The sequence below is a fragment of the Passer domesticus genome, chromosome 10 (genome assembly GCF_036417665.1).
Source record: "Passer domesticus isolate bPasDom1 chromosome 10, bPasDom1.hap1, whole genome shotgun sequence".
Classification (NCBI taxonomy): Eukaryota; Metazoa; Chordata; class Aves; order Passeriformes; family Passeridae; genus Passer; species Passer domesticus.
This window is the reverse complement of record NC_087483.1, coordinates 4,110,625-4,138,401: the sequence shown is the minus strand read 5'-3', so window position 1 is coordinate 4,138,401 and position 27,777 is coordinate 4,110,625. Positions and strand designations below refer to the sequence as shown.

The 27,777-nt window shown below is 52.8% G+C and overlaps 1 protein-coding gene and 1 long non-coding RNA gene across 13 annotated transcripts in view; both read right to left on the bottom strand.

Moving 5' to 3' along the window:
* LOC135308460 (uncharacterized) overlaps window positions 1-19,775 on the bottom strand; it is a 38,941-nt gene extending 19,166 nt beyond the window's left edge. For 4 of the 12 annotated variants that reach the window (XR_010368882.1, XR_010368881.1, XR_010368888.1 and 1 more), the window contains exons 1-2: window positions 4,138-6,726; window positions 52-238 (exon numbers count right to left, since the gene is read on the bottom strand). This is a non-coding gene — a long non-coding RNA (uncharacterized LOC135308460). The other 8 variants (XR_010368883.1, XR_010368884.1, XR_010368885.1 and 5 more) reach the window with 8 other exon arrangements.
* A 7,536-nt stretch (window positions 19,776-27,311) lies between these two features.
* NDUFA10 (NADH:ubiquinone oxidoreductase subunit A10) overlaps window positions 27,312-27,777 on the bottom strand; it is a 28,161-nt gene continuing 27,695 nt past the window's right edge. The window contains exon 10 of the mRNA XM_064433401.1: window positions 27,312-27,755. Coding sequence (XP_064289471.1) covers window positions 27,687-27,755 — 69 coding nt within the window. The 3' untranslated portion in view covers window positions 27,312-27,686. The remainder of the gene's footprint in view (window positions 27,756-27,777) is intronic.

Sequence of the window (27,777 nt, the reverse complement as noted above, 5' to 3'; positions counted from 1 at the left end):
TCATAACAAAGGGGAGGGGTTTTAAGTGCAGGTCACTTCTGACCTACTCACCTGACCCTTCCAACACCTGCTCTGCAGCTTTGTTCTGAACCAGCTTCACGAGGACTGGCACTTGTTGGGGTAACAGACACCTCAAGGGACTGACGAGTGTTTGTTTGGGATGCTCCCATGAGTCCAGACCCTCAGCTACCTCAGGTTTCTCCTCCCAGGCTGCCAATCAGGTCTTGTATTTCTGTTTCTTTAAAAAAAAAAATAATTAAATAAATAAATAAATTAATTAATTAATTAATTAATAAAAGGGCTTTCCTGCCAGCCCACCCTGGCAGTGCAGGGGTGCAGTCTCAGCTCCGTGCACACACAGCTGTTTTCCAGTCAGCCTCACTCAAACAACTCCAGCCAAGTTTCCTGACAAGTCAGTTTTCCTCTCCTCTCTGCCTCCAAAATAAATTCCCTCACATCCCAGGAAAGGTGCTGCCACAGACTTGGGAAGGGAGGGAAAGGTAGCATCAGGAGTTTCTTGTAGCACCTGGAGCAGGGGTGTCACATTCTCCTGATCAGCCAGGGCTGCATTAATCCTGTGGGGTTAATCACTGTGGGGATTAAAACAGATCCTGGCACTCTCCTCAACTCAAAAGATTCACAGAATCCTTAAGGCTGGAAAAGACCTCGAAGGTCTTCGAGTCCAACTGTTAACCCAGCACTGCTTTTCCCTAATTTCAGCAGGATCAGCTGGGAAAGAAAAAGCCAGCCTCATGTGCATGCTTCAAGGATCAGCAATCAGATTGTTGGCACGCAGAATTGTCCTCTTGCATGATTCACTCCATTCTCACCTTCAGCAGAATGGCTCTGCCTTTGATCCTGGGAAAGCCACTTATTTTAGACCTATTCCTCTAAAATAGCTTGAGCAAGACTCCCTCCTTTCTTTCTTTCTTTCTTTCTTTCTTTCTTTCTTTCTTTCTTTCTTTCTTTCTTTCTTTCTTTCTTTCTTTCTTTCTGGTAAGCAGGAACTTTAAAAAGAAGGTTTTTGGAAAAGGATATTTTGGCAACAAACCTTTCAGTTTAGTGCTTGGCAGGCACCAAGCATTTAAGCTTTGAAAAATAAAAATCTGTTCAGAGCTTTGGGGTTTTGCTATTCTTTTGGCCTTTCCAAATTAAAGTGCAGGTTGGTGCTGTGAGTGGGGAGGTTCTGACACACACACACACACACACACAAAAACCTCAAACCCTCAACCCTCAAGGATTTCCAATGATCTCTGCCTAAAAAGATCTGAATCCAAGTCCAAATTCCCAGGAGGACCACACATGGATTCATGGAGTGATTTCCCCTGAATGACTGCTCCCAGGTAGCATTGAAGGGTGTTGGAATCATGGAATGGTTTGGAAAGGACCTTAAAACTCTTCATATTCTCCTCCTTGCCATGGGCAGGGACACCTTCCACTGGATCAGGTTGCTCCAAACCCTGTCCAGCCTGGCCTGGAACACTCCCAGGGATGCAGGGGCAGCCTGTTTGAGGGTGGAAGGGAATTCACTGTTCCAAACAATAACCACCTATTTGTGGTGTTTTATTTTCAGTCCATCCAAGGAGAGATGCTCCTGGTGAGTTTTCAGTGCACAAACAGGGGCTCCCAGTGAGACATCCTGTCCATCAGCTGGGCCCAGCAATGGAACCTGTCTGTGCAGGAATGGAATGGGTGCCTGTGCCACAACGCCCTGGGCAAACAGGTGCCTTGAGCACACAGCCTGGAGCCAATGTCCCTGTTATCCCCTGGCCTGTGGTATATGGAGCAGAGTAACAACCTCTTTAAAACCACGTCCTGCATCCCTCTCAGCAGCCCTGCAAAACCAGCAGCCAGCCTCCTGTCCTGGGACCCTGCAATGGCTTTGCTTCCAGATTCATTTGCTCCATGGGATGAAAACAAAAAATAAGAAGAAAAAAGCAGAGAGGTAACAAGAGAAACGGAGCATTTGGCAAATGTGTATTGAACTTCACACAACAAACTCATTAGTTCAGGCGGCCCCGTCTCTATGGCAACCAAACAGCACAAAAACAAGGCATTAACACCTAAATTTATTAGTGGGCAAGTGCTTAGCTTTTATCATTCCAAGGGTGTATTCCCAACCGCAGCTCGCTGGGATTCCCAAGGAAGACGGTTCGGGTTCAAATGCCAACATAAACATTGGAACACCATTTACAGACAGAGGAGCTGGAGCTTTCGGAGTTTCAATCACAGTTTGAAAAACAGCAAAACAAAACCGAGGAAAAGAGGCTGTGTGTAGGGGAGTTACCCAATTTCCACTTCGCTTTGCAAAATTGTTAAAGGTTTGCAAGTCACGGGTGAGGGGCGAGAAGTGTTCTCCATCCTATCCTAACAGCTCCGTGAGGATCTTCTTCAGGAGTAGGAATGGGGGCTATAAGCTGGTTCTCCCAAAATAATTTCCAAGTGCCCTGCCTTTATTTTAAGTGGATGTTACAAGCCCTAGGAAAATGTGTAACAAGGCTCCAGGTCATGCCACAGGCTCTGGGGGAGGAGTGGGGCTGTTTGGATTTGTTCCAGGAATATACAAGGGCTTGGTCATAAAGATGCTGGAAAGCCACATTTAAATGCTTCCCATTTAAAGCATCTTCCCATTCCGAGGGCCCTGGGTGAATTCCAGCGGCCCCAAGAGCTCAGACCATGCTGGGACAGCTTGGAGAAGATAACAAGGTGTCAGATCTCTCTCTGCAGGTCAGAGTGAGGCAGGAGAACAAAGGATGTGTCTCAGCCCAAGGCACACTTGAAGCTGTGCTGGGGCTAACAATGCTCTTCACATTTCCCTAAGTGCTCACTGAACTTCTTCTTTCATCTTTGCTCCAGGGTTTAGAGCAACCTTCAGTAGGAATAAGGATCTGGCTATCTTGGGGTGGATAGTCTTAAAGAACTTAATCCTGCTCACTGTCAGAGAGAGGAAATCTCTGCCCAGAGCAGCTGTGGCTGCCCCTGGATCCCTGGCAGTGTCCAAGGCCAGGCTGGATGAAGCTTAGAGCACCCTGGGGGAGTGGAAGTTGTCCATGCCCATGGAAGGGGGTGGCACAGGATGAGCTTTGAGGTCCTTTTCAATCCAAAGCCATTCCTCCTTCCATCATGCACAGGCTGTTTCCAGGTGAGAGGCACCTTGTCCTGGGGCTAATTCAGACCTAATCACTAAACATTCTGTGTCTCCACACAGTGACAGCAAGGAGAATCCAGGCCACACACTCAGGAAAAACCTTTAGTGGGAAAAGCAACACCGCACGATGTTGAGACGATGTCTTAAAAAAATGTCAAACCCATCTTCTCCTCCGGCATCCCTCAGGTGGAGTCAACAGAGCACCTCTGCTGCCACCAAGCACAGATTTAACCCGTCACAATGCAGAAGGTCTGAGGCAAATGGCTTGTCACCTGATTTCAGCCATGTGGCAGCAAGTGCTGCACAAGGTAGTGCTGCACTCACCACGCTGCCATTAGCAGCAGCACAGCCCAGCACCAATATCCATCCCTGTTCTCAGGCAGCACCTCCTCCTGAAAGCACACTGCGAGCATTTCAGCTGACCAGGGCCCTGCTTCCCAAGCCCTTCAGGCAGGTTGCAAGAAAGCAAATTAACAGGTTGAAACCCTGACAATTTTCTTCTGAAACAAGGTCACTGAGGATCTCACAAGACCCTGAGTGGCTGGCTTGCTATCAGCTCAAAGGCATTTCAAGAACATTAGCACTGGTGCCAGAAATATCAGGGCTCATCCCTGCGGCAAAACAGCGGCAGGGGGAGGAGGAGGATGGGATGTAATGGCAGTGTCTGAACAGGCAGAGGGATGGGGGAGCAGAGATGTCTGGAGGGCTGTTTTTGTTTTTTGGGGTGCCTCCACCACTGGGAGGGGTAAACAAAAGAGTTTTAAAGTCTCCTGTCAGCCAGAACTAACTCTGTCACCATGACAACCCAGTGGTTCATAGCTGGACTCGAGGATCTTAGAGGTCTTTTCCCAGCGTAATGATTCCACATTTACCTCTGGCAATAGATCTCAGCACACAGCAGCAAAGCCAACTCAAAATAAACCACCAGCACACCCAGTCCCCTACAAAAGGCACTACAAAAGTACTTGCTGACATCATGCCCAGCTCACCAGTGGTTTTCCTCTGCTGGAAATTTTGTTTGCCGTCTCCAGTCTCGCCTTACGGTCTTTTCAAAATGAGGGGCTTTGGGGTTTTACCAGTGAAATCATTGCTGTGGAACAAAATTCAGTAATCAGAACAACATTTAGCAATCAGAACAACATTCAGCAATTGTAACAAGAACCATACCTTCAAGCTTCAGTACAAACCCAGCTCCAGATGGACCTGGAATAAGATCTCTCACAACACTCTTTCACAGCATTCACCATTTTATTTTTGGATTTGATGTCTAAATTAAGTGTTTAGAGGCCTCCATGCTGAGTCCTAGGGCTCCTTCCCCCAAAGCTCTCCTGGCTGACATACCCTCGGGTTGAGATGGATGCTCTGCTCCTGGTCCCTGTGAGTACAGACCAGCTCTGACTGCTCTTGTCAAACACAGCAGCATTTCTGGGCACGGGGGCAAATGGGTTTGAGCTGAAGGAGAGCAAATATTAGATGGGATATTGAGAAGAAATCCTACCCTGTGAGGGTGGGGTGGCCCTGCAGGGTGCACAGAGAAGCTGTGGCCACCCCTGGATCCCTGGAAGTGTCCAAGGCCAGGTTGGACACTGGGGCTTGGAGCCACCTGGGAATAACAGAAGGTGTCCCTGCCATGGCAGGGGTGGGACGAGATGAGCTTTGAGGTCCCCCTCCAACCAAACCATTCTGTGATCTGACCCCTAAAATTCACACCTCCAGACCTCTGTTCTGATGGGCAAAGGCACCCAGGGACAGATGCAGATCCTGGGAAGCAGCTTCTGGTCGTTGCTGCCCTCACTGCAAGCTGCAGATTGTGCAATAGCTCTGAGAAGCCACCCAGGCCCTGCGGAGCCGGTGCCAGGCTGAATGCATTAGCTGTGCTAGGAACAAATGAATGAAGCAAAGCCAGTTTTGTTTTGTGCTGGGGGCAGAGAGGCGGAGCGCAGTGACACCACTGTCCCGAGTGTGACAGCCCGGCCTGGATGCAGCCACACGCGACCCAGAGGTGCCCAGATCCAGACCTGGAGGCTGTGGCTGCTGGAGCAGTGTTTATTTTAGCCCTGCTTCCCTCGTGCGTGTTCCCAGCAGGAGGGGATGTAAACTGGCTCAGCCATGCCTGCCCAGCCCTCCATCCTCTGCCACGTGCCAAAACTCTTCTGCTCACACTCTGCGAGGTCACATTTCTTGGCAGAGAGCTCGGCTCCTTCTCCCCTCTCCCTTCCCCCATGCTCCTGGTGAAATATGAAAACAGCCTGCCACCTGCCATTTGCCTGGCCTGCTTCTCTCTGTGTGCCAAAAATTAGCGACATACCCCAAAATGTAATTGGAAACACTGCACTGCACTGCAGGGGTCCCATTGCTGCTGCAAAGAAGAGGCTTGACAAAAAGCCAATTTAATTTCTAGATTCCCCAGGCTGCATGTAGCCGCTAAGTGAGGAGGTAAAAAAAAAAGAAAAAAAAGCAGCCCTTTTATCAGGCCAATTCCTATTAGTAGATTCAGATCTTTTAACGAGCCATGCTGTAGGAATCAGCAAGCTGTCACTGCCAGCAGATTTAGGGCATAGTTTCTTGGAATTGGAGCCATGTGGGAGGTCAGGAGGTAGAAGTCGGCATTCCCAAACTTCAGAGCCGGGAGCTGGGGTGTGCAAGGCAGAGCTGAAGGGGGCAGAGGATTCCTGAGGGCTGACATTAATCCCGGGAAGGAAACTGCCCCGCTCCCCCTCCTCCCCGGCAGAACTTGCGCAAGTCCCAGAGGATCCTTGCAGGAGGGATCTGGAGATGCTCCCACACCTCCATGCTCAGGGCAGCTCTGACAGCAGAGCACAGCACTACCGATGCTGCCCAGGCTGCAGGCCAGCCCTGCAGAGCTAGCACTTATCTCCTTTTTGCAGCAAAAGGGCAGGACAGGCAAGCAAGGAAATATAGGGCACCTCATTCGCACCATGCCTTGGCAGAGAGCTCGGCCAGCAGATTTGTGAAACTGAAAAGCAACATTTCACCCCGAAAGAGCTGTTTACATTGTCAGGGTTGACTTGCCAGGCTTAGGAAAGAGCTGTGCCAAACTGGCTTATTATTATCTCCCTTCCCCAAAATACTCAGGGCCTGCTCCTTTATGGCATGTCTGTATCCATGGAGCTGTGCTGAAATCCTCGGGGGCACCTGTACACACGGACATAGGGAACTCAGCCACTCTGACAGCAATAAAGATGGATTTTGGTAAGGAGTTGTTCCCTGGGAGGGTGGACAGGCCATGGCACAGGGTGTCCAGAGAACTGTGGCTGCCCCTGGGTCCCTGGAAGTATCCAAGGCCAGGCTTGGAGCAGCCTGGGACAGTGGAAGTTGTCCCTGCCCATGTTAGGGGGTGGGATGGATGAGCTTTAAGGTCCCTTTCAACCCAAACCACCCTGGGAGCCAGGCTGGAGCCAAAGCCTCACTGACCTCATATTTCCCCTGGAATTTTGCTCCCACCTCGACCTTATATCAAAGCTGTACAGCACACTCAGGAGATCCAAACAGGAACAATCCTTCCATCTGCTCTTAGGGAGAAAAGTGCTTAAACCAAATCACAGCACTCCCCAAATCCTCCCTGGCCAGGTTCCTTGGAGAAGATGCACAGGGATGCTCGGATCAGGCAGCCTGGGGACACTCAGGTCTGGCTAAAGGCCCAAACAGGACAATAGAATGCCTCTGGGGATGGAGTCTCCCAGCCCATCTCACAGAATCACAACATCCTGGGTGGAAGGAACCCACCAGGATCATGGAGTCCAAGCCCTGGCCCTGCACAGGGCAGTGCCCAGAATCCCACCCTGTGCCTGAGAATGCTGTGTTTGGGACTGGGACTGCATTCCCAAACCCCATCATGGATCTGCTGCGTGGGACTTGTGGGCTGCCTTAATTTCAGCCCCAGAAGGGCAAGGCAAGAGGGAGCCCTGAGGAAACTCCACATTCCTTTTCATCAGGCTGATTACTGAATAGGCTTTTATAGATCAGGGAATTAAGAATTTGGTTAAGTCTAAATAACTGCTTTGAAATTCTTCAAAATTAGATTATTTTTTTTTTGTCTATAGCAAGCATGCTATGGAATACTAGGGAGATGACCCCACGTTTCCAAAAATTAAAACAAAAAAAGTCATCACAAAAACCACAGCTGCTCCCCATTTGCAAAAAGCTGTTTAAAACAAAATAAACCAATACATTTTGCTCCAAGAAACATGCATTAGGCACTGGCAGCTTGCTTCCCTCATTCCTCTATCCCCAAACACTTTGAATGGAAGGAGGGGGGAACCTTGAAGTGATACATATGTGAGAAGCCCTGAGAACAATAGCTGCTCCCCAGTGGACTCCAGAGCTGTTATTAAACTGGAGGTTCCCGTGCTAGAGGAGCACAGCTGGAGTAGCACCAGCACCAGGCTCTGAGAACACCAGCAAAAGTCAGATTTCCACCTACAAATTCCTGGAAGTTTGCAGCCCAAAGAGCAAAACACACAGATTTATGTGGGCAGGCTCAGAGGGATGGCATCCTGGAAAACTCCCCTCCAAGAGCAAAATATCAGCAGGCTAATCCTCAGATCAGGAGGGGCAGGATCCTGCTTGGAGCCCAAGGTCACCACTGTGTTTTTAAATTTAATTTTACTCACAATGAGGTGCAGTCAGTACAAAGAGGCTACAGGAGGTTTGTCACACCATGATGTCTGGACATGGCAGCTCAGTCCCTGGATGTGTCAAGCAGGGGAGAAGAAGCTGAGTGTTGCTCTTTGCAACCAGCTCACAGATCTTGTCCCTCCTGAAAATGAGGGGAAGACTTGGAGGGTGCATAGTGCATGGGGGGGTGGCTCTGAGGATCCCTTTTTCTAGGCTTTGGGAAAATAAGCTTATCTTGACACCCACAGCTGCAAGTGTGTGCAGCCACTCCTTCTGATTCCCCAAACACAGAGCTGACCCATGGGAAATAATGCCATGAAACTTTTCTCAGAGTTTAAAAGCTCAGAGATGTCTCTGAAGCACTGCCTTCAAATGAAGCCTTCACCAAGGGACACCTTGAGCAGCCCAGACCACTGTCCAAGAGAGCCTCGCCCTGGGCAAAAAACAGAGTTGAGGAAAGAGCTGAGGGAGGACAAAACCACTCTGTTCAAAATCAGATCTTCAGGCATCAAGGACTCAGAAAAGCAGGTGAAGGAAGATTTCAAAGGCTGCCAGAGACACACTTGTACACCCCCGCAGGCTTCTGTGCCCACACTGATCTCCTTTCTGCAGAGGACACACAAAGGGGACGTTTCACGGCATTCACAGCAGAACTTACCTGAGTTATGCACCAAATACCTCTCCACTGCCCCTGGATCCCAGTCCCTGATTCCCAGAGACCCCTGATAAACTCCCAGCCCTGCATTAACAACTCCAAGCTCAGCAGCAGGATCTCTCCATCCAGCAAGCAATGCCCCCACTCCAAGATTTCCCTGAAGGCACATTGCTGTGAGTCACCTCTTCTCCAACGTGATGTTCCCAGAAAGGCTGGGGAAGGGACCTTAACATTCCAGCCCCCTGCCATGGGGTGGGACACCTCCCACTATTCCAGGTTGTTCCAAACCCCATCCAGCCTGGCCTTGGACACTTCCAGGACAGGAGACTTTCCAGAAAGTTTCAGATGTAAGGAACATCCTGGTTCTCCACTGAGTGCTGGGATGCTAACAAAGCTGTCCAGGAAACTTTTCATCCCAGCTGTTCTGGATTTGGGTCTTGTGCTGGTCCAGTCTGGACTGTGAAACAGAGAGGCACAGGCTTGGCATCTGCCACTCTGCTGTTTGTCACGGGCAAGTGGAAGCATTTGGAATTTAGAGTGGAGATAAAATGATCCCTCAGCATTCCTGCACAATGACAAAGTTGAGCTCTGCCCCCTCCCTCTCCACAGGCTCTCAGAGCCCGTGGTTTGCAAACAGCCTGGTGACAATACTGCTGTGTAACATACAGGGTATTATGAGTCAATTAAGAATTTATTAAGAGAGGGTCCACAGGAGGTACTGACCTGGATCCAGCTGTTGCACCCTTCTGGGGGAAGAAGTCAACTGGAGCTTTCAGACCTTCCACAGGGAAACCAGGAGCAAACACTCCAATCAAACAGGAGGACTTGTTGTCTCACAAAACCCCCCTCCCTGCCAGCTGTGCTCCAGCCCCTCAAGTGCATCCCATCCTTTGCTGCTAAGCACATCCCATGCACAAAAGCTCATTGCAATTTGTGATCATTCTAAAGGGGTCACCCAAGACCTGAACTGGCTGAAGCCAAGGTGTGAATAATAGAAATCAGTTGCCAGGACCAGACTGTAAATCATCTGAGACCTCTGATGGAGCCCAAAGAGGAAAATCTTTTGAGTTTTGCTGCTTGGGTTGAATCAAAAACATTTGAAGTAGCAAATGCAACATCTGCAGGGAGCTTCAGGAGAAACCCTTGGCACTGCAAGGAGTTCAGCTCTCTCAGGCAGAAATTCTTCCCTGCAGAGGTTGCCCAGAGCAGCTGTGGTTGCTCCTGTATCCCTGCAAGTGTCCAAGGCCAGGTTGGACAGTGGGGCTTGGAGGAGCCTGGGACAGTGGGAGGTGTCCCTGCCCATGGCAGGGATTGGCACAGGATGAGCTTTGAGGTCCCTTCCAACCCAAACCATTCTGTGATTCTCTCATTTGGGTGGGATTGGATTCTGGACAAGGTCTGCAGGCAATGCTCCTCTTCTTCCCACTGCCCTCACTCCTGCAGCTGAGCTCTGACATCTGGAGAGGACTCTGTGTCTTCCCCGATGGCTGTGCAGCACGTGGCACAGGACTTTCCCTGAGCTGGACAACCTTCTGCTTGGAACTGTTCCGGAGACCCTGGAGCAGGGTGATGCTTCTGCTGATGGAGAAGGTGACCTTGAGAGGCTCAGAGCTGACTTTAGGTACCACAGGTACCTGTGTCCTGCCACCCTAACCCTGCTGGAAGGCAAAAATCCCAGGAGCTCTGCTCCCAGCAAGAGCAAGAACCTTTTCATCCAGCATCCCAGCAAAGCTGCTTTCACAGGAAGCCTCGCCAGGCCTTCTGCAACATTTCCTCCAGCCAGGCCTGTCCCTGGCCTTCCCCAGGAAGGAACATTTTGTTCGAAGACAGCTAATGACCCATTTACATTTGCCTATAAAATGATGTTTGTCCCTCCCCTCCCGCCTCTCAGCTGCTGCTGCTGGCCTGCAGATCCTGTCAGGGCTAATTACGTTGGCTTTTCTGTGGAGGGAGTTCTCCCTCTTGCCATGTGTTTTCTGTTCAGGGCATAGCACGGTTTCAACAGGTTTTTGAAGCTGTTGTTGTTGTTGTTCCTGACAAGAGCTGCAGTTATGAAACGCATCCTCACGGCCCCGCCAAGGCCCCGGCCAAGGCAGAACCAGCTCCCTCTGACGCAGGAGCAAATTGAGACCATTTGGTACTGGGGGGCACTGGACATCTTATTCCATCTGCAAGGGAGCTGCGAGAAGGGCTGAGCTTCTCTTCCCTCCCCTCCCCTCCCTTTCAGTACACTCATTTATCCCTGCCGAAATGCACTGTTTCCCTTCCAGTCTCCCATCTTCCCTAATCCTATCCACACGCCAGCAGGGCAGACGTGGAAAATCACCTGCCCATCTCTCTCAGCAGATACTCGGGACAATCCCTGAGCCCTGGGGACACGACGCTGTCCCTCGCAGGGGGTGAAGCTCCCTGCACAGCAGAGCAGCCCAGGCCGAGCCCTGCAGGGAGCTGGAAAAGGATCCCAGGAGGTGCTGCAGGAGCCGAGCTCTGCAGGAGCGGGGCCCTGCCGGCGGGGCCTTCTCCCCTCGCTGAGGGGCCCGGCCGCGGCTGCTGCCAGCTGCCCGGGCACTCCCTTCTCCCCCAGGCCGCTCCCCGGGCTGGCAGCAGCTCGTTTGTCAGGACAGGGGCCAGCAGCAGCCGGGGAGGTGGCAGAGCTGGAGCACAGCTGTGCTCTAGCAGCCTCACACGACGCGGCTCCGCGGGCCCAGCGCCATGGAGGCCGCGCGGGACATGGCTGGGGCAGACGGGCAGAGCGCACCTGACAAGGGGACACAAGGGGACACAAGGGACACAAGGGATGCCCTGGGTGGAGCACAGTGCCAGCACAAACCACCCCACAGGCTGCAGAAGGTGGTCAGTCAGCAGTTTCCTCGCTACCCTGGCACAAGGGATGGCAGCACAGCCGTCCCTGCCATGTAGGGCACCTCAGGGCACTGGCTGTCCCCGAAGAGAGGCTGCTCCCTGTGGGATCCCCTCCCGGCCAGCTTGGGTCACAGTGGCCTTGTGCAGCCCTCCGCACTGCAGAGCTTGGAGCTGCTCCTGGAGACCTGGACACCACAGACTGACCCCGAGGAGCCCTGGCAGCCCACAGGGGTGCAGGCACTGGTGTGTGAGTGAGGAGACCCTGCTTTACCACACCCACCGTCCTGCCAGTCTGGGAAATGAAGAGCCATCCACCCAGGGAGTGGTAGCAGCACCACCTTCACACCCCGTGGCCTTGCCTGGAGACACCAGTGCAAAGGCTGGATTATAAATCATTTTCACATGTTAATGCAGTGGGTTTTGCCAGGGAAGAAGAGAAATAAGGGAGTACATATATCATATCTTTGAACACTGCATAATGGCTTCAGATTAAAAGGAAGTAACTTAAATTGGATTTTGGGAAGTTACTGGCACTGCCCAGAGCAGCTGCGGCTGCCCCTGGATCCTGAAATTGTCCAAGGCCAGGTTGGACACTGGGGCTTGGGATAGTGAAAGGTGTCCCTGCCCATGGCAAGGGTGGAATGAGATGGACTTTGAAGCCACTCCCAACTCAAACCATTCAGAGGCTCTTTGTTTCTATGACAAAGGAGATCCAGGAGCCCTCCCTTTTCAGGGTCTGGATCTGCCTGTCCCTGCCTCCTGTCACGGGTGGGAGCAGCTTTCCCTGCACAAAGTTCTCCAAGGATGCCCACTAGCACAGCTGCCCTGCTCTCCCTCAGCTGGGAAGCCACCCCGGCGTTTCAGTGGAAGGCTCATTAAGGAGGAAGCAGAGTTAAATGACAAAGCAATCAGGCTTATCAAGGTCCAGCTCGGGCTTTGGGAGGAAATGCAGCCGCCAGAGCACATGCCAATATTGTTAATGCCTTTTGGGGCTGCATCTGAGACTGGGTTTGTTTTGGCAGCTGGAAAGCCTGATATAAAAACATGTCCTTGCTGCACAGACCAGCTGAGAGAGCCAAGGCTGCTGAGCAGGGCAGCACAGGGATGCTCCAGCAGCAGAACCTGAGCCTCACCTGGCAGGAATCCACCTGGCTCCAGCCAATCCATTCACAACGACAGAGCAGCTGGAGTTTGTTGGTTTGTTTGTTTGTTTGTTTGTTTGACATCTCCTTGGGGCTTCTCCTGCTGAATCTCCACAATAGTGGGGGTTAGATACCACAGTGCCACTTGGCTGTCATCAGACCATGTCCTGCAGCAGTTCAGCAAGGTGTGACAGGTTCTCCTGAAGCCATACCTTCCTTATAGCTTCAGGATGGCTTCCTCAGCTTGGATACCCCCCAAAACTCAGGAGGGGTCAGGCAGTTCAAACAGTTCCAAGAGCAAAAACTGGGAAATGAGAGATCTCTGTCAACAACCATGCAAGCGGGGTTTTCCCCCTCTCCTGGCACTTCTTTCACAAAAACATGGGTTTAGAGGGCTAAAACCAGAACTAAGGGAGTCCTGGTTCATGGGCAGTGGGTGACAGTGACTCCTTGATTAATCAGTACAATGAGGGATTTGGGTTGATAACCAAACCTGAAGCACATTTGCATCCTGCAGGCCAGAGAGGGACGGCTACAGCTTATGTCAGCAATGACATCCCAAAGGTGTCATCCTCAGCAGGATAATGGATCATAGGATGCTTTGCATTGGAAGGCACCTGAACCTTCCCTGATGCCACTTGAGGTCATTCCCTATCCTCCTGTCCTTGCTTCCTGGAGCACAGCCCAACCCCCCCGGCTGTCCCCTCCTGTCAGGAGTTGTGCAGAGCCACAGGGTCCCCCCTGAGCCTCCTTTTTTCCAGGCTGAGCTCCTTCCCAGCCGCTCCCCATCAGCTTTGAGTATCTCGAGATTTCTTATTTCAGCAGCAGAGCTGAGATCGCACCCAGCGTGCTGCCATTGGTCGCTCTCTCCGGCTCCCCCCACTTTTCCTCCTGCCGCCCCCACTTCATTCCACATTTTTCACATTTCTGGGGATTGTTTTTCACCTCCCAGCGCTTTCTGGAGTGCGCCCAACAGAAATAAACGCAGCCTGACCATCGCTGGTGGGGCGAGGGGCAGGGGGTTACGCTCTTGGTAAATTTAGCCCCTCACTGACAGATTTATCTTCCTGAATCAGAACCAAGCGTAGTTAGCGAGGTTTGTTTTTGTAGACTGAACTTCCCCAAAGTCAGCGCGCACTCACCTCCTCCTCCTTCCCTCCCTCCCTCCCTCCCTCCCTCCCTCCCCAATTACATAAATGCTTTTAGTTAAGAGCTGATTTCCTGGAGTGTGTGCCAGTGCTCTCTCCAAGCAAACAAAGCAAAGACGACACTGAAAAGAAACCCGCGTTTGGCCTTGAAAAGGAAGGTTATCCTCACAGAAGGTGAGGAATGAGGTGTCAAAGGGTCTCTTCCCCGTTTCTCTTCCTTCATTTGCGCACGGGAGATAAAGCACAGCTGGGGAGCACCTTCCCAGCCTGGAAACTCGGGTTTGCCCCGGCAGACCGAGGTTTGGCCAGAAACTCAAACACACCTCTCATTCGGCAGGGGAGCCGGCAGATCCATCAGCGCTTCCCTTCCATGGCGCGGCCCACTCCCTCTCTCCTCACCCCGCATTCCCAGGCTGGCACCAAGCATCCCGTCCTGCCGCAGCTCGCACCAGCGCGGGGGCTAAGCCGGCTTTGCTCCACCGTCCTGCCCCGGGACCAGCTCGGAGGATGTGGGGTTGAAGAGGCTTTCTGGGCATCTTCCCTGGCGGGGCTCCTCCCCTGCATCTCTCCACGGTCTTGATTTAACATTCCCCTTTCCTTTTCCTTGCCACCACGCCACTAATTAAGAACATCCCCAGCACGTGCCAGCGTGGAATGTGTTGTAATGACCATTTATTTTCTTCTGCTTCAGCTTAAACAATTGCTTTTACTGAGCTCAGATGCTTTCCCAGCAATTAGGAGCCACGATGGATTTTGGGAAGAAATTCCTCCCTGTGAGGGTGGGCAGGCCCTGGCACAGAGTGCCCAGAACAGCTGTGGCTGTCCCTGGATCCCTGAAATTGTCCAAGGCCAGGTTGGACACTGGGGCTTGGAGCACCTTGGGACAGTGGAAGATGTCCCTGCCCATGGCAAGAGTGGAATGAGATGAGCTTTAAGATCCTTCCCAATCCAAACCATTCACTGGTTCTTTGTTTCCATGACAAAGGAGATCCAGGAGCCCTCCCTTTTCAGGCAGGGTCTGGATCCGCCTGTCTCTGCCTCCTGCCATGGATGGGAGCAGCTTTCCCTGGACTAAGCTCTCAAAGGATGTCCACTCTCAGCCCCAGCAGTCCGGGAAAAGCCCCACACATCCCATGGCACAAACAAATTTCATGGGAGTTGGGTTTCCATCATAATCCCATTAACACTTTTCCCCCACTGGTGCAATAAGGACGAATCCTTCTGTTCCCTGGTCAGAAGTCAGCCCTGAGGCATTGCAGAAGTACCGCGAGCTGAGCTGGGCAGAAAGGAGAGAAATTCCCTCTGCTAAGAGAAATTGCAGGAGAGGAAGGCAGCAAGGCAGAGAGGAGAGGTGCACTGACACATTTTGTGGATTAGCACAGGCTGAGATGGAGTCCTGACCCCGACACATCCCTGATCCACTTCTCTCCCACCTGGACACAGATGCTGTTGTCCAGAGGGTGAGCCGGGAAAATAAATTTCAGTTTCCTTTTTTTTTCCCCCCTTTTCCTTCAGATGAAAATTCCCCTCATTTCCCCTCAAAAGCGAGCACACGTGGGACTATTTTTACCCAGGTTTATTTTTAGCTCCTCTTGCCTGCGTCGCCTCTCACATGGCTGCGCGGGGAGGGATGGCAGCGGCTGCAAGGACACGTTCTCCCCCTGCAGCACAGCAGGGCTGGGGGCAAACACGCTGGCAGTAATTACAGCACAGCCTCGTTAATCAGCCACTGCTCCCAGCCCCGCTCAGAGTGCAGCAAGCTCGCTCCCATCCAACACTGCTGCCCACGCTGCCCCCATTGCCAGAGATATCCCTCCCAGACGTCCCCATCCCGCTGGTGCTGTCCCAGGGGAGCCAGAGCTGTCCCTCTCTCTGCTGGACTCACAGCTCGGCCACAGGAAGGGGGCTGGAGCAAGTCCTGGGAGCCAAACCCTGCACAGCCACCAGCAGGGCAGGAATTGGGGCTCCTCTGGGACAGGGTTTTCTGTACCTGGCCCTGCCTTCAGAGGAAAGCCTGGCAGGCAGGCAGCTGGGAAAAAGGGGTTGGGATGCTCAGGAGCTGCTGTGAGCAAGGAGAAGGCTCTGGGCACTAGTCCAGAGGAGGCTGCAGGACATTGAATGTGTTTGGTTGGGATCAGCAACATACAAAGGTGTGGGTTTCACTCTTTAGGGAAATTCACACACCCGAACCTCCTCGGTGTTTTTTTCCCGGAGGGGAATCCCTGCTGCCAGTAGTAGACTAACCTGCCCATGGCCTGTGTGCCCCACCCAGGGCAGGGCTGTCCCTGAGCTGGGACAGCCCTGCCACTGCGGGCATGGAGGGCAGAGGGAAGGCACAGGAGGCTGGATCCTGCTCAAGAGACTCTCGTGTCCCACTGCTGCCTCTCTCTCACCCTGCCACCAGCTTCCAGAGCATCTTCCCAAGGCCTCTGCTGACTTCCAGAAGGGAAAGCACAGCCTCTCCACGGCACCAGCCCTCTCCATCCTGGATCACAGTGTGCCACGGTGCCCACAGTGCCATGCTGCCTGTGCCAGGCTGCAGCAGGCACTGGCAGGTCCCCCGTTACCATGGCAATGCTGCCAAGGTTCACATCTTTTCCCGATTTATCCTGCTGCTTTATTCCCCCCCCCACCCCCCCCACTCTCCACACCTCAGGAAGGGTCAGGATGCAGCTCTGCCGTGAGGGCTGTGGTCACATTGCATGAAGTCCTTGCTCAGGAGTAACAGCCTTGGATCTCCTGTCAGCACAGAGGGAAATCGGGGAGCAGATGCTGATAAATCCTCTGCTGTCTCTTCTCATTAGACTTAGTCACAGGGAAAAACCCAGAAGGCCTGAAACGTTTTTATTAAGTGACAGGGATTTTTTTCCTGGTCATTATTTTAAAAGAAAAGCTCCCCGTGCAAAGGGGACAGCTGTGGATGCAGATCCTGGTCAGTGCTGGTCCCCACACACACATGGCCTTGCCCTGGGCATCCAGCCCATCCCAGTGTCCAGCACCAGCCACCTGGACAAGCGGGAACCTCCCCTGGAACATCCCCCTGGGGCCATGCTCCCTCTCCAGCCATGTGCTGTTCCATGGAATCACAGATCACAGGGCTGCAGGAGACCTCCAAGATCCTTGAGCCCAACTCCAGCACCAGCAAGGCCACCTCCAAACCATGTCCCCAAGTGCCACATCTACACACCTTTCAAACATTTCTGGGGATGGAGACTCCACCACAGCTCTGGCCAGCCTGACCCAGTGCCTGACCACCCTTTTGGTGAAGGAATTTTTCCCTCATCTCCAATCTAAACCTCCCCTGGCACAGCTTGAGGCTGTTGTCTCTCCTCCTGTCCCTGTTCCCTTGAGCAGGGAGGGAGTCTGACCCCCCTCCAGCTGCCCCCTCCTGTCAGGAGTTGTGGAGAGCCAGAAGGTCCCCCCTGAGCCTCCTTTTCTCCTGGTGGCCTCCATCCAGCTTCTCCATAGCAACATCAAGACATTCAATATAGATCCCAAATCTGCCTTTGCTAAAATGCCACCTCTCCCTACCCCTGAGAAGCATTTTCAGGGACATTCCTAGCTTGATCCCAGCCCGGAGGGTTCATCATGCAATGACAGCAGCTCACCTTTAGCTGGTATTTCCAGGCTCTTTCCTACACTGACATTGTCCCTTGTGCACCTGACTCCTTTTAGCTTGTGGTGTGATAGGACAGGAAAGAGAGATCTCAGGGAGCTCCAGGAGAGCTGGAGAGGGACTTTGAACAGGGGCCTGGAGTGACAGGACAAGGGGGAATGGCCTCCCACTGCCAGAGGGCAGGGATAGACGTGATATTGGGAAGGAATTCCTCCCTGAACTAAACAGGGAGCTCAGTCACTTGGAGTGATCCCTTATCCTAGCACTGAACCCCTTGGAACAGAGGAGCTGGGGCTTGGATTGCCATCCTGCCCTGCTCAGGGTTTTTCTCCTCACTATCCTTGATTTACAGGAGTGGCACTTTGGCTGAGGATGCTGATGAGCTGATGTTGGGACACGGTTCCAGGAAAGGCAAATCCATTTATCAAAGTGCTTACGGCTCCCAGTTCAAGATGGGTGAAGCACCAATAAATATCGAACAAAGCAAGGGAATCAGACTCCAAAGTAGCTTCATAAATAAAAGGCTATTAAAAAAAATATATATCTGCAGATGCTGGTGCCAACCTCCCCAGAGTCCCAGCCCAGGTCTGAATCACAGCTGAGAGGGCCTGGCTGCATCCTCCTGAGCTGACATCCCAGGAGAAAGGTCCAAGGCACATGGCAGCTGCACAGACGCGGGTCAATGGGAAGGGAAGTGCTGTCTGGCAAAGGAACGAGCTGCTAATTTATTGAAATGCTTTGGAAAATAATTGCATTTGGAAGCCTTCAGCTGTCCTGGGTTTGTGCCTTCGTGCAGGACTGGAATTTCAAGAGATAGGACTTAAAAGGGAGTGGAAAAGCAAAGAGAACTTTGAAGCTGGAGCAGGAGAGCACTCGATCAAACGTCAAACAAAGTGCAATTCCCAGCTCCCACCCTGCACACGTGAAGCTTTGCAGCTCCTGTGGACAAGTAGTTATGGAACAAATCAGCCCTGTTTGTTTTCACCAAGGTGAGAAACACCTCCAAATCTGGAAGCACCTTCTGCTCCTTCAGACAACTCCAGGGATGGGGAACAGATCCAGCATGAAGAAAAACAAAGGGCAGAGAGCAGCCCCGGGAAGGGCTGAGGAGGGAATGAGCACAGAATGAGCACAATTCCAGCCCCACCACCCCCAGGCCCTGCTCTGCCAGGGCTTCCCAGGCACTTTCACAGCACTTGCACTGAGGCAAGGGCAGAGGATGGATGGGGTCACTGCTCCAGCAGCACAAAGAGGGGTTCAGAGCTCTGCCCACTGCAGCTGGCTGGCTTCCCTCCCTGCTCCCAGGGTCTGCTGACTGCCACCATCACCACCTTCCTCTTGGGCCATCTCCTGGAGGAAGGGTGTCACACAAAGCAAGAGCAATGGCCCTGCCTTGGAGGGCTCTTCTGAAAATCAACACATTGAGGGAAAAGCCTCCTTGGGGTCCTCTGATGCCCTGCTTGTTCTGAGACAGAGCTCGTATTCAGGCTCTGCAAACAACGGGCCATTCAGAGGCAATGAAGGGACAGTAAATCCAGAAGTGATGGACAAAAAAAGAGCATCTTTTCACACAATTTGCCTCAAGGAACTCCGTGTCATATGACGTGGCCAAGGGCAGAGACTTGTGGGATCAAACAACTGCTGAGCCAGCCCTGGGTATTGCTATTGTTCAAACCAAAAAATAAATTATGTTAAAGATGAGGAAAACTCCCTGGCTGTAAGCAGCAGAAATCACTCAGGCTGTTGAAGGACATGCTGAATAAGACTTCCTAAGGACAGAACACCTTTGCTGGGAACAGGTCCTTGGGAGAAGCCTGGATGAAGGTTGCAGGACATCCTGCAGCTTCCCCTGAGGTTCCTGGCAGCAGTTGCTGAGCCAGTAAAACCCCTTTGCTAGCCACAGTGGCAAACAGCCCTCTGACCACAAGGATTCACTCCTTCCAGCCACCCCTGGGAGATTTTCCTTACACCTGGTTTGACCCTCCTCTTCAGCTGTGCACCTCCCATGCAAGGAGCTACATCCACTGCTCAGACCATGGAATCATGGAATATGGGTTGGGTTGGAAGGGACCTTAAAACTCACCTCATCCCACCCTCGGCAATAGGCACTGTCCTGGCATGCTCCAAGCCCTGTCCAACCTGTCCTGGACGCTTCCAGCGATGGAGATTCCACAAATCTCTGTGCACAGAGATTTGCCCTGGGAACTTGGAATAAAGCAGGCTGCTTCCCTTCTCAGCTGCAGAGGGAGGGAAAGGTTTAGAGAAGAGGAATAGCTGCTACAGTAGAATGTTACTTCCAGAATATGCCAGCAAAAAATATGCCAACAAAAGCCTCCAAACACCTTTAATTTCCCTATCAGCACCCAGAGCATGTTAATTCTCCCCTTGGGTACTGGTGATGCAGATGCAAGAGCACAGCCTGGGAAGGATTTGGGATGCTGTTGGATCTTTCCTTGATGGATTGAGCCATCCCAGCACATTCCCAGGCTGAGGCTTTCCAAGCTGCAGAGATGGGGAAGAGAGTGAGAAGGTCACATAACCCAACCCTGCGGCTCAGGTGTTTTGGTTTTTTTAAGCTGGTCAGATAAATGCTTTCAGAAGACACTTTAAAGCCATGGCTGCTCTCTCCAGGGAACTATCAGGCTGATTTCCTTTGGCCAGAGCACGGTCCCAGGGTCAGGCTGTCAGCTCTTATTAAGATTTGGATGTGGTCACTGAATGGAAAGCACTTGGCTCTATTGCTGCTCATTAGATCACTTTATGATAAATCTAATCATCAGCCTACTCTACTTGGCCCAGCTGAAGGTGATAAGGCTGGTGCTGCAGCCATCCCAGGGAATCCAGACCAAATGGCTTTCCCAGGAAGGACAGCTCCATCACGGCCCTGCCAGGTCTCCCTGCTCCCATGTCCCAGTGGGATGCGCCTGCCCCAGATTAGCACCTAGGAGGATGGGTTTGGGTAATTAAGGGTAATTACAGCTCAGCCATGTGTCACTGCTTCACATCTCCTCCTGCAGCCCCAGCAGGGCACGAGGCTGAGCTCCAGCACTGCTCCATGGGCATCACTGGGAACAGAGGTGAAAGCGTCCCCTCTTTTTTCAAGGCTTGTCCATGGATCAAGCTCCTTGTGACTCCTCCATGCCATATCCAGGGGTTGGAACCCCAGTGCAGGTGTGACAGGGCTGCTGGGGACCCAGGCTGGGACTGAGCCATCCCAGGGCACCACAATGGAGTCTGGGCCGGTGGCTTTCTCCCTGGAGATTTGGGCTGAAGGTTTGTCTGCTCCTCATGCTTTAACACATCCAGAGCAATGGCTCACATCCCCTATCACCATCATCACTTATTGAAACAGCGGCTCTTCACACTCCTGTGACCACCCCCTCTGCGGGCACACCGGTGGGCAGAGAGGTCCAGAGCAGCAACAGTTCCCTCCCTGTCTCCTGAGGGCATCCAAGAGGATAGCCTTCCCAGGGCATGGAGCATTCTGAGACCTCTGATGGTGGCAGGCGTGGCAGCGGTGCCACAGCTCCCCGGCTCCCATGGAATGCTTCCCATCTTCCTCTGGCTTCATGAGCTCATAAATTCACCAAAGGCAATTAAGCTGCCCCTGGTTGAGGCATCCCAGAGAAGCTGTTGGAGTCCTTCTGCTCTTCTAGAGCAGGATGGGAAGGGCTTGGCACCATCAGGCCAGGCAGAGCCACTGCCTGGCAATCTGCCAGGCCATGGCCAGGCCAGCCAGGCCACGTGTGGTGGGAGCCTGTGCCACCTTCCCAGGCCTGGGCTGCACAGGCCCATCTCCATGGATCCTGCTAGAGGTGGGAGATGGAAAGTAAACACAAACAAGCGTATTCTCCAAGGAATTTAGGGAGCAGAGCAGAGCTGTGTTTTGAGCCACTCAGGGGCAGCAGTGGCTCCCCAAAAACCATCAGATCATCAGGTCTTTGCTGAAGGAGGCTAAGTAGAATTTTCTCTCCAACAAGCTGGCTGAAGTTTCACACCCTGGATTAATCTGCCCACAGTACTTTGGGAAAACCTTGGGATGGCAGCATGCATCTAAAGCTTTGGGTGCAGCAGGTTCCATCCCAGCAAAGACTCTCCAGGTGGAGCCAGAGGCTTTCCCGGGATGCCGCAGTAGTTTCCCACACCCAGGGCTGCCCCTGGCAGGGTTGATGCCAGTCCCTGGCGGGGTTGATGCCAGCCCCAGCACTGCTGCCTGTGCTGACACGGCAGCCCGGCACAGCCGGCCCAGGGCTGGTCCCAAACCACACACGGAGCTGCAGCCACAGACAGCAGGAGCGGCCTCCCCTCCCTCCCAGGCACAAGGGCTGCGAACGCAGTTCAAAGTTCTCCTCAGTACAAAAACGAGCTTTGAGGGTAATTTGTTGCAGCTTGAAAGCAGCTGAAGTTAATTACAGAGCAATGAAATATTGCACTTTAATATTGCTTCATTCCCCTTGGCTGGGCTCTTGTGGAACGCTGCTCCATTCCGAGATCCGGAGCCGAGCGCTCTCATCTCCAGGTAAGGTGCCAGTTGAACCCGGGAGAGGCAGGCTGGGGATGCACCATCCTGTCCCAGTGAAACCTGGGAGAGGCAGGCTGGGGATGCACCACCAGCTCAGAAGAAAGGGGCTGGAGCACGGGGCTGCACCTGGGGGCTCCCAGCAGGCGCGGGGCTGTTCAGTGCATCCCTAACCCAGCCAGGGCACTCATGCCTTGTTTGAGAGGCAGGCCTGTTCCCCCAGCCATGCCCAGGGCCCCCCAGAGCCCTGAGCCCTGCTGCTGCCTGGCCCTGTGCCCAGCCTGGGAAGCCCCTGGCTGCAGCCCAGCACTGCCCAGGTGAGCTCCTGACTCACACAGCTCCTGAGCAAGAGCTGGAGCACCATGGCCAAGGGCAGTGCAGGTGTCTGCATCCTCTGCAGGCCTGCGAAAGGCTGCTGGGAGCACAGGGAGCAGCAGCCTTGTCCTGCCTGGAGCTCAGTCTGGCTCCATCAGGCAGCCAGATGAGCAGGAGTTGTCCTGCTCGCTGGTCACCCCAGAGAAGATGCCAAGTGTCCCCCTTGCCCTGATGCTACTTGGGTGCTTCCTCCTGCTTGGAAATGACACGGAATAAAGCAACAGGGAACACCAGGGTGGACAAAGCACTTGCAAACAGAACAGAACCTGTGTAGCCCAGACAAGGGACAGAGCTGGCCCAAGCATGGCCACAGCCACCAGTACACGATAGAGGGCACCTCAAAGCCAGATGGACAAGAATCCCAGCAGCCAAAATACAGTTATAAGCACAGATCTGAGAGCCCTTTCAACAGACTGAAGAGCCTTGGCCACCCCGGCCCACCCCACAGAGGCTGCAGCCCCTTTCTCAGTGCCGTCATCCTGCGGGGCCGCTCAGAGGAGCAGGCTGCATTGCCACCTAATGGGATGCGCTGGGAAAGCCCGAGCATCCCGCTGGAAACCAGCGAGACCGGGACGCCGAGGGCTCTGCCGGTGCCTCTCGCTCCCTGCACCGTCCAGGCCGACCCGGTCAGCCACCCCCGGCTCTGTGACACCAAGCAGCGCTGGGGCACAAATCAGAGAGGCCAGGCAGGACTGAGAGAGGGGTTTGTGTGCTCAGAGCTGGGCAGGGAACAAGGCAGCCGCCCGTGTCCCAGTAGCATCACCACCCACACCTGGCTGGGCACACCAGGAGAAGGCTCTATTGGGTCTCAAAGTCATTTTCCCCTCGCTGCCTCCCACAGCTCATAAAAGCTCCTGGCAGCAGAGCCCGTTGAATATTAAGCGCCTCGAGGAAGCAGGGTCCAGTTACAGCTGCCTTCTTGCCAAAATGCTGCATGCAGGCAGACACCGAAGGGAAACCAGCTCCACAGGGACTCCAGGGATGGATGTGGGATGGAAATCAGCACGGCTAGGAGAAACGGGTGGTTGTGCCAGGGAAGCCCAGGGACTGAAGCACTGTGCCAAACCCACAGCACTGAACACAGCCTTCCACCCCGCTCCTCTCCATCACCACCAGGTGAGCAACACTTTCCGCGCGGCATCACGGGACTGCTGGGAGCAGCAAGGGCCCCATCTCCTGCACTATGGCACTGACAAAGTGTCAAAGTCTCAAATGCAGCGGCACAAGGGTCTGCTCACATCCCTGCTCCTGCCTGCAGTACCAGCACCTTCCACTATGACCAGGGAGCAGCACTCAGAGCAGCAGCTTTGATGCCTCTGCCCCTGAGCCCCCACCTCCCTGCAGAGTTCTCTTGGCTCACAACAAACACCTCAGGGAAAAAATCAGAGGGGATTGGAGACTCCTCAGAGTCCATGGTGGCTTTTGTTTCCCTTCCTCACCAAAGGTACAGTCCCTGCCCATACCAACCTGACTTCCAGGACTGCTTCAGCTGTCACTGAAGGCAATGGGAGCTCAATTTTTACCCATATTCCAAAGAAAAAAGTGGAAATTTATTTCATCAAGTACCTCCCTCCTTCAGTCCTGAGTCTCTCCTGTGAGCAGACAAACCAAAACCCAAAAAGCATTAAATAGAGTCCGTGTCCTAACGGCAAATCCCAACCCAGTTTCTGACACCCTCACCTTCTGTGACATAAAACAAATCAACCTTGTCTTCCAAAACACCCAGAGGTGAAGGGAATGGCCCAGGAGCTGCTGTGGACCCTGCCTAGGCTGCAGAGGTCATGCCTGGCTGTATCTTAGCACCATTTTGTGTTTTTCTTTTTTGCATCTATCAACTCCTTTCATACACCAGCAACTCTCCTGTGAGCTTTATATCAAAGCATTTGGTTCCCGAAAAGGAAATCTGCTTCCACAGTGAGCAGCAGTGTTTGGAGCAGCCACCTCCTTGTAGGCAGGAGAGGAAGCAGAAAAGAGCACAGCTGGTTAAATCCTATCCCCTGTTCTGCAGAGGGGCACTGCTGTGCCACCCTGGCACTGTACCGTTGCCCCAGGAGCTGGTTCCCAGCCATGCTCCCTGCTCCAGGAGCAGGTGGAGGAACGAGGAGCAGTGCCTGCCTTTCCCAGAGGGAACCGCAGCACCCGCCGCAAATTCCAGCCCCAGCTGCCTTTGAAGATGCTCAGCACCGAGCTAATTGAGACAAAGCTTTCTCAGGCACAGAAAATTGAAGTCTCATTTGTAGCTGCAGTTTTCACTTGAGAGGGTGAAGAGCGCAGCAGGAGTGGTCCCATCAGATAGCAGCAGCCAGGCTGGGCTCCAGCACCTGCGGAGGAATTACACGGCAGCGGGAGGCAACGCACCCGGCTCTGCCTCGCTGGGAACAAGCATTTGGCAGAAAACAGGGCTTAAAGCTGGGAACCAGAGCAAGTTCCATGGCATCCTGCCACCCATGGTGCCAGGTGTAAGAGCTCAGCAGGATCACAGGGAGCGACGTCATCAGATGGGATCGGTGTTGGCTGACACAGATGGGAGCTCCCAGGGCCAGGCACTCCCAAGGAGCTTTGGCCAGTATCACACAATCATGGATTGGTTTGAGCTGGGAGGCACCTCAAAGCTCTACTCCAATGCACCTGCCATGGGCAGGGACACCTTCCACTAACCCAGGCTCCTCCAAGCCCTGTCCAACCTGGCCTTGGACTCTTCCAAGGATTGCCACTGCTGCTCTAGAAAGCATGTGGCAGGGCCCCCCCGCCCTCATGATGTCATCTCCTGTCACCTTCACATCAAATGCAAATCAAGAGAAGGCCACCCCAAGGAGGAGAGCCCCTCCTTTTCCCCCAAGCCCTCCCTGAACACTGATGGCTTCTGGGGTTCTCCATAAACACTCAGCTCACACCAAAGCTGTGCAGACACATTTTTGGAAAGCAGCCCATCAGGTAATATTGTGCCATCCCATCTCCCCTCTGCTTTGGTTGCTTCCACTCACTTCTGCACAACTGATTCATTTTGCTTTTGTGAGCAGCACTGGAAGCCAGCTGGCAGTTGTTGTGCACCTAAATTCCACTTGCTCAGCAGGCTCTTCCACAGAAGGGATTCATTCCAACCTTTGTCTGTGGTGGGAGCACACAGAACTGAGGCAGCAGGGCTAATATTGAAACCTCACTGCTATTGTGTTGCCCAGAGAAGCTGTGGCTGCCACAGCTCTGGAAGTGTTCCAGGCCAGGCCGACAGAGCTTGGAGCAACCTGGGATAGTGCAAAGTGCCCCTGCCCATGGCAGAGGGTGGGATAGGATGGGCTTTAATGTCCCTTCCAGCCTGATCCCCTTCTGTCATTAAAACATCAAAGTTTCACTGTGAAGTAGGAAGAAGAAACTTGCTGCATCTCGTAACTGCAGCCCCAAGCTCGATGTCCCTGCTGAGGAGCCCATTCCTCATGGAGAGGCTTGGCCATGCACAGGTATCTCCACAGCCTGGATGGTCCTAGGCTGCCCCAGCTGAGGGGGAAGCTGTTAACAAACATACTGGGATAGCAGAGACAAGCACAAGTCACTCATCTCTCTCCCCTCCTGTGCAAAGTGAAGCCAAGGGGGAGGCTGTTGCTGAACTGGAGTGACCACAGAGAAAGCTGGTGGTTTTGCTCATAAATGTGACCTTCCCCAGAGAATGTGCCCTGGGAAAGCAGGCAGAGCCAAACACAGTCCAGGACAGGCAAGAGGCAAACCCCAGGCAATGGGAATTTGGGATAAGAGGACAGATTGCAGATGGTTTCACACATGCCCCTACACAGAAGCATGGAGAGGACTTGAGCTGTATTATCTTCCCCAATCTAAGTAGAACTGGAGATGGATGCATCCAACTGGCACAGCATAGCATCCAAAACCCAAATCTTTACAGCTGGTTTGCTAAGAGATTTTTCTTGAGGTGTTGGGAGTGAGAAGGAGGGAAGAGAAAAACAGAGGAGGGAAGAGAAAAGCTAGTGCTCCTTCCTACAGCAAGGGGAGAGAAAAGTTATTTCCTTCACAGATTTAGCTTATAAACAGTTTTAAAGCAGAGTTAAAGTCTGAATAAAATTTTAAAAAGTATGCTTGAGATGCATGTTGTCATACCACAGGGCTCACCAGCACCAATTTTCCTGACTGGAATGAAAGTCTCTTATATCCAAAGCTCAGCCCTCTGTGCTGCTGGAGCAGGTGGGGAAGGCTCCCAAAGCTGCTCTGCCCCCAAGTGAGCCCCCACCAGTGTCCCACAGCAGCTTCCCCAGCTCCAGCACAGCACAAAACCCTTCTCCAGATCTGGCACTGGGCTGCACACACTGCCAAGGGAATTCCAGCACCCAGAGATGTCGGCAACACGAGGACGGAGGACGTGTACAGAGCTGCACTCTCCAGAGGAATCCCAAAATCACAGCAGGTGCTCTTTTCATCCCCACAGCCCTCTGAGCTGGGAGATGGTGCTCTGGGCAGGTGGAGGGAGGCTCACACTGCTCAGGATCTCACTGCACTGGCTGGGAGTCCTGAGGGATTCAGGCATCCCTTGCCAGAGGACAGAGGGATGAGACACAAAACACGGAAGCAAAGCGCTACAGGATCAGCAAAAAAAGCCACAGTTCTGTCCCAGAGCTCCTCCATCCAGTACCTCACCAGGCCCCCAAGGCTCTCATTAAGGATCTTCATACTGGTTTTGATACAGGAAGGGGCACAAGCGAGATCTGGCTGCTTAACTCCAAGGCACTGCCCTAAATTCTGGAATGCCTAGCAGCCCTTTTCCTCAGTGACTGAAGCAGGGAGCCCTGTGCTGGAAATGCAAAATTAACTGCAGCCTAAATCAGGACAGTGGTGCTTGAACCAATGCCAAGGTACCTCATTTCTGTGACTAATACTAAATGAATAAATTTCTTTAAAAAAAAAAACCCTTCCAACTTGGACTTTCAGGGACCTGCAAAAATAATAATTACACTTGTATTTTATACCCAACAAACATTTCACTCTGTAGTGGAATCAAAGCAAGAAGCTGCAAGTACAACTGCTTGCAATTATTTTGACTATTTTTTAAAACTTTAAGCAGAGATTTTTACTGTATTAATTGAGATAACTTATTTCCATCTCTCACTGAACTTCTTATGCTTTGCTGAGGGTCCAGTCAGTGCCTTTCAGAACACATTGCTGCTTCTAATGAAGCTCATAGAACACCACGCACGACAGAACAAGAAATTAACTTTGTGAGAGCCAGGAGGGTACAGGTTTAATTTCTCTTGAATCAGCAGAACAACACTAATCCTGGGTAATAATGTGCCACAGTCTTGAGGAAGAGAAAATTCAGCTCTGATGTTGAGCCTGCCCCAGCTCACTTGGCTATCCCACACTGACTATCCAACATCCCTGAGTTCCTCAGGGAAAACCAAAACAGAATAAAGTAATTTTTCCTTCTGGGAGTCTGCTCCCTCCTGCTGGGGATGGGAAATGATTTAAGCATGTTTCCTTGGTGCTACACAAGTGATGTGGAGCAGGTGCACTGAATGTGGCTCCTCTTCCCTCAGGTGCTGTGGTCCCTCCTGGCCAGGGCTGCAGCAGGATTTCAGCAGGGTTTCACTTCAGCCAGATCCACTTGTCCCCAACGTCAGCGTTGCAGCCTGCCTTGTACTTGCGCCCAGGGAGCTAAAGAAAGCAGAAAGCTCAG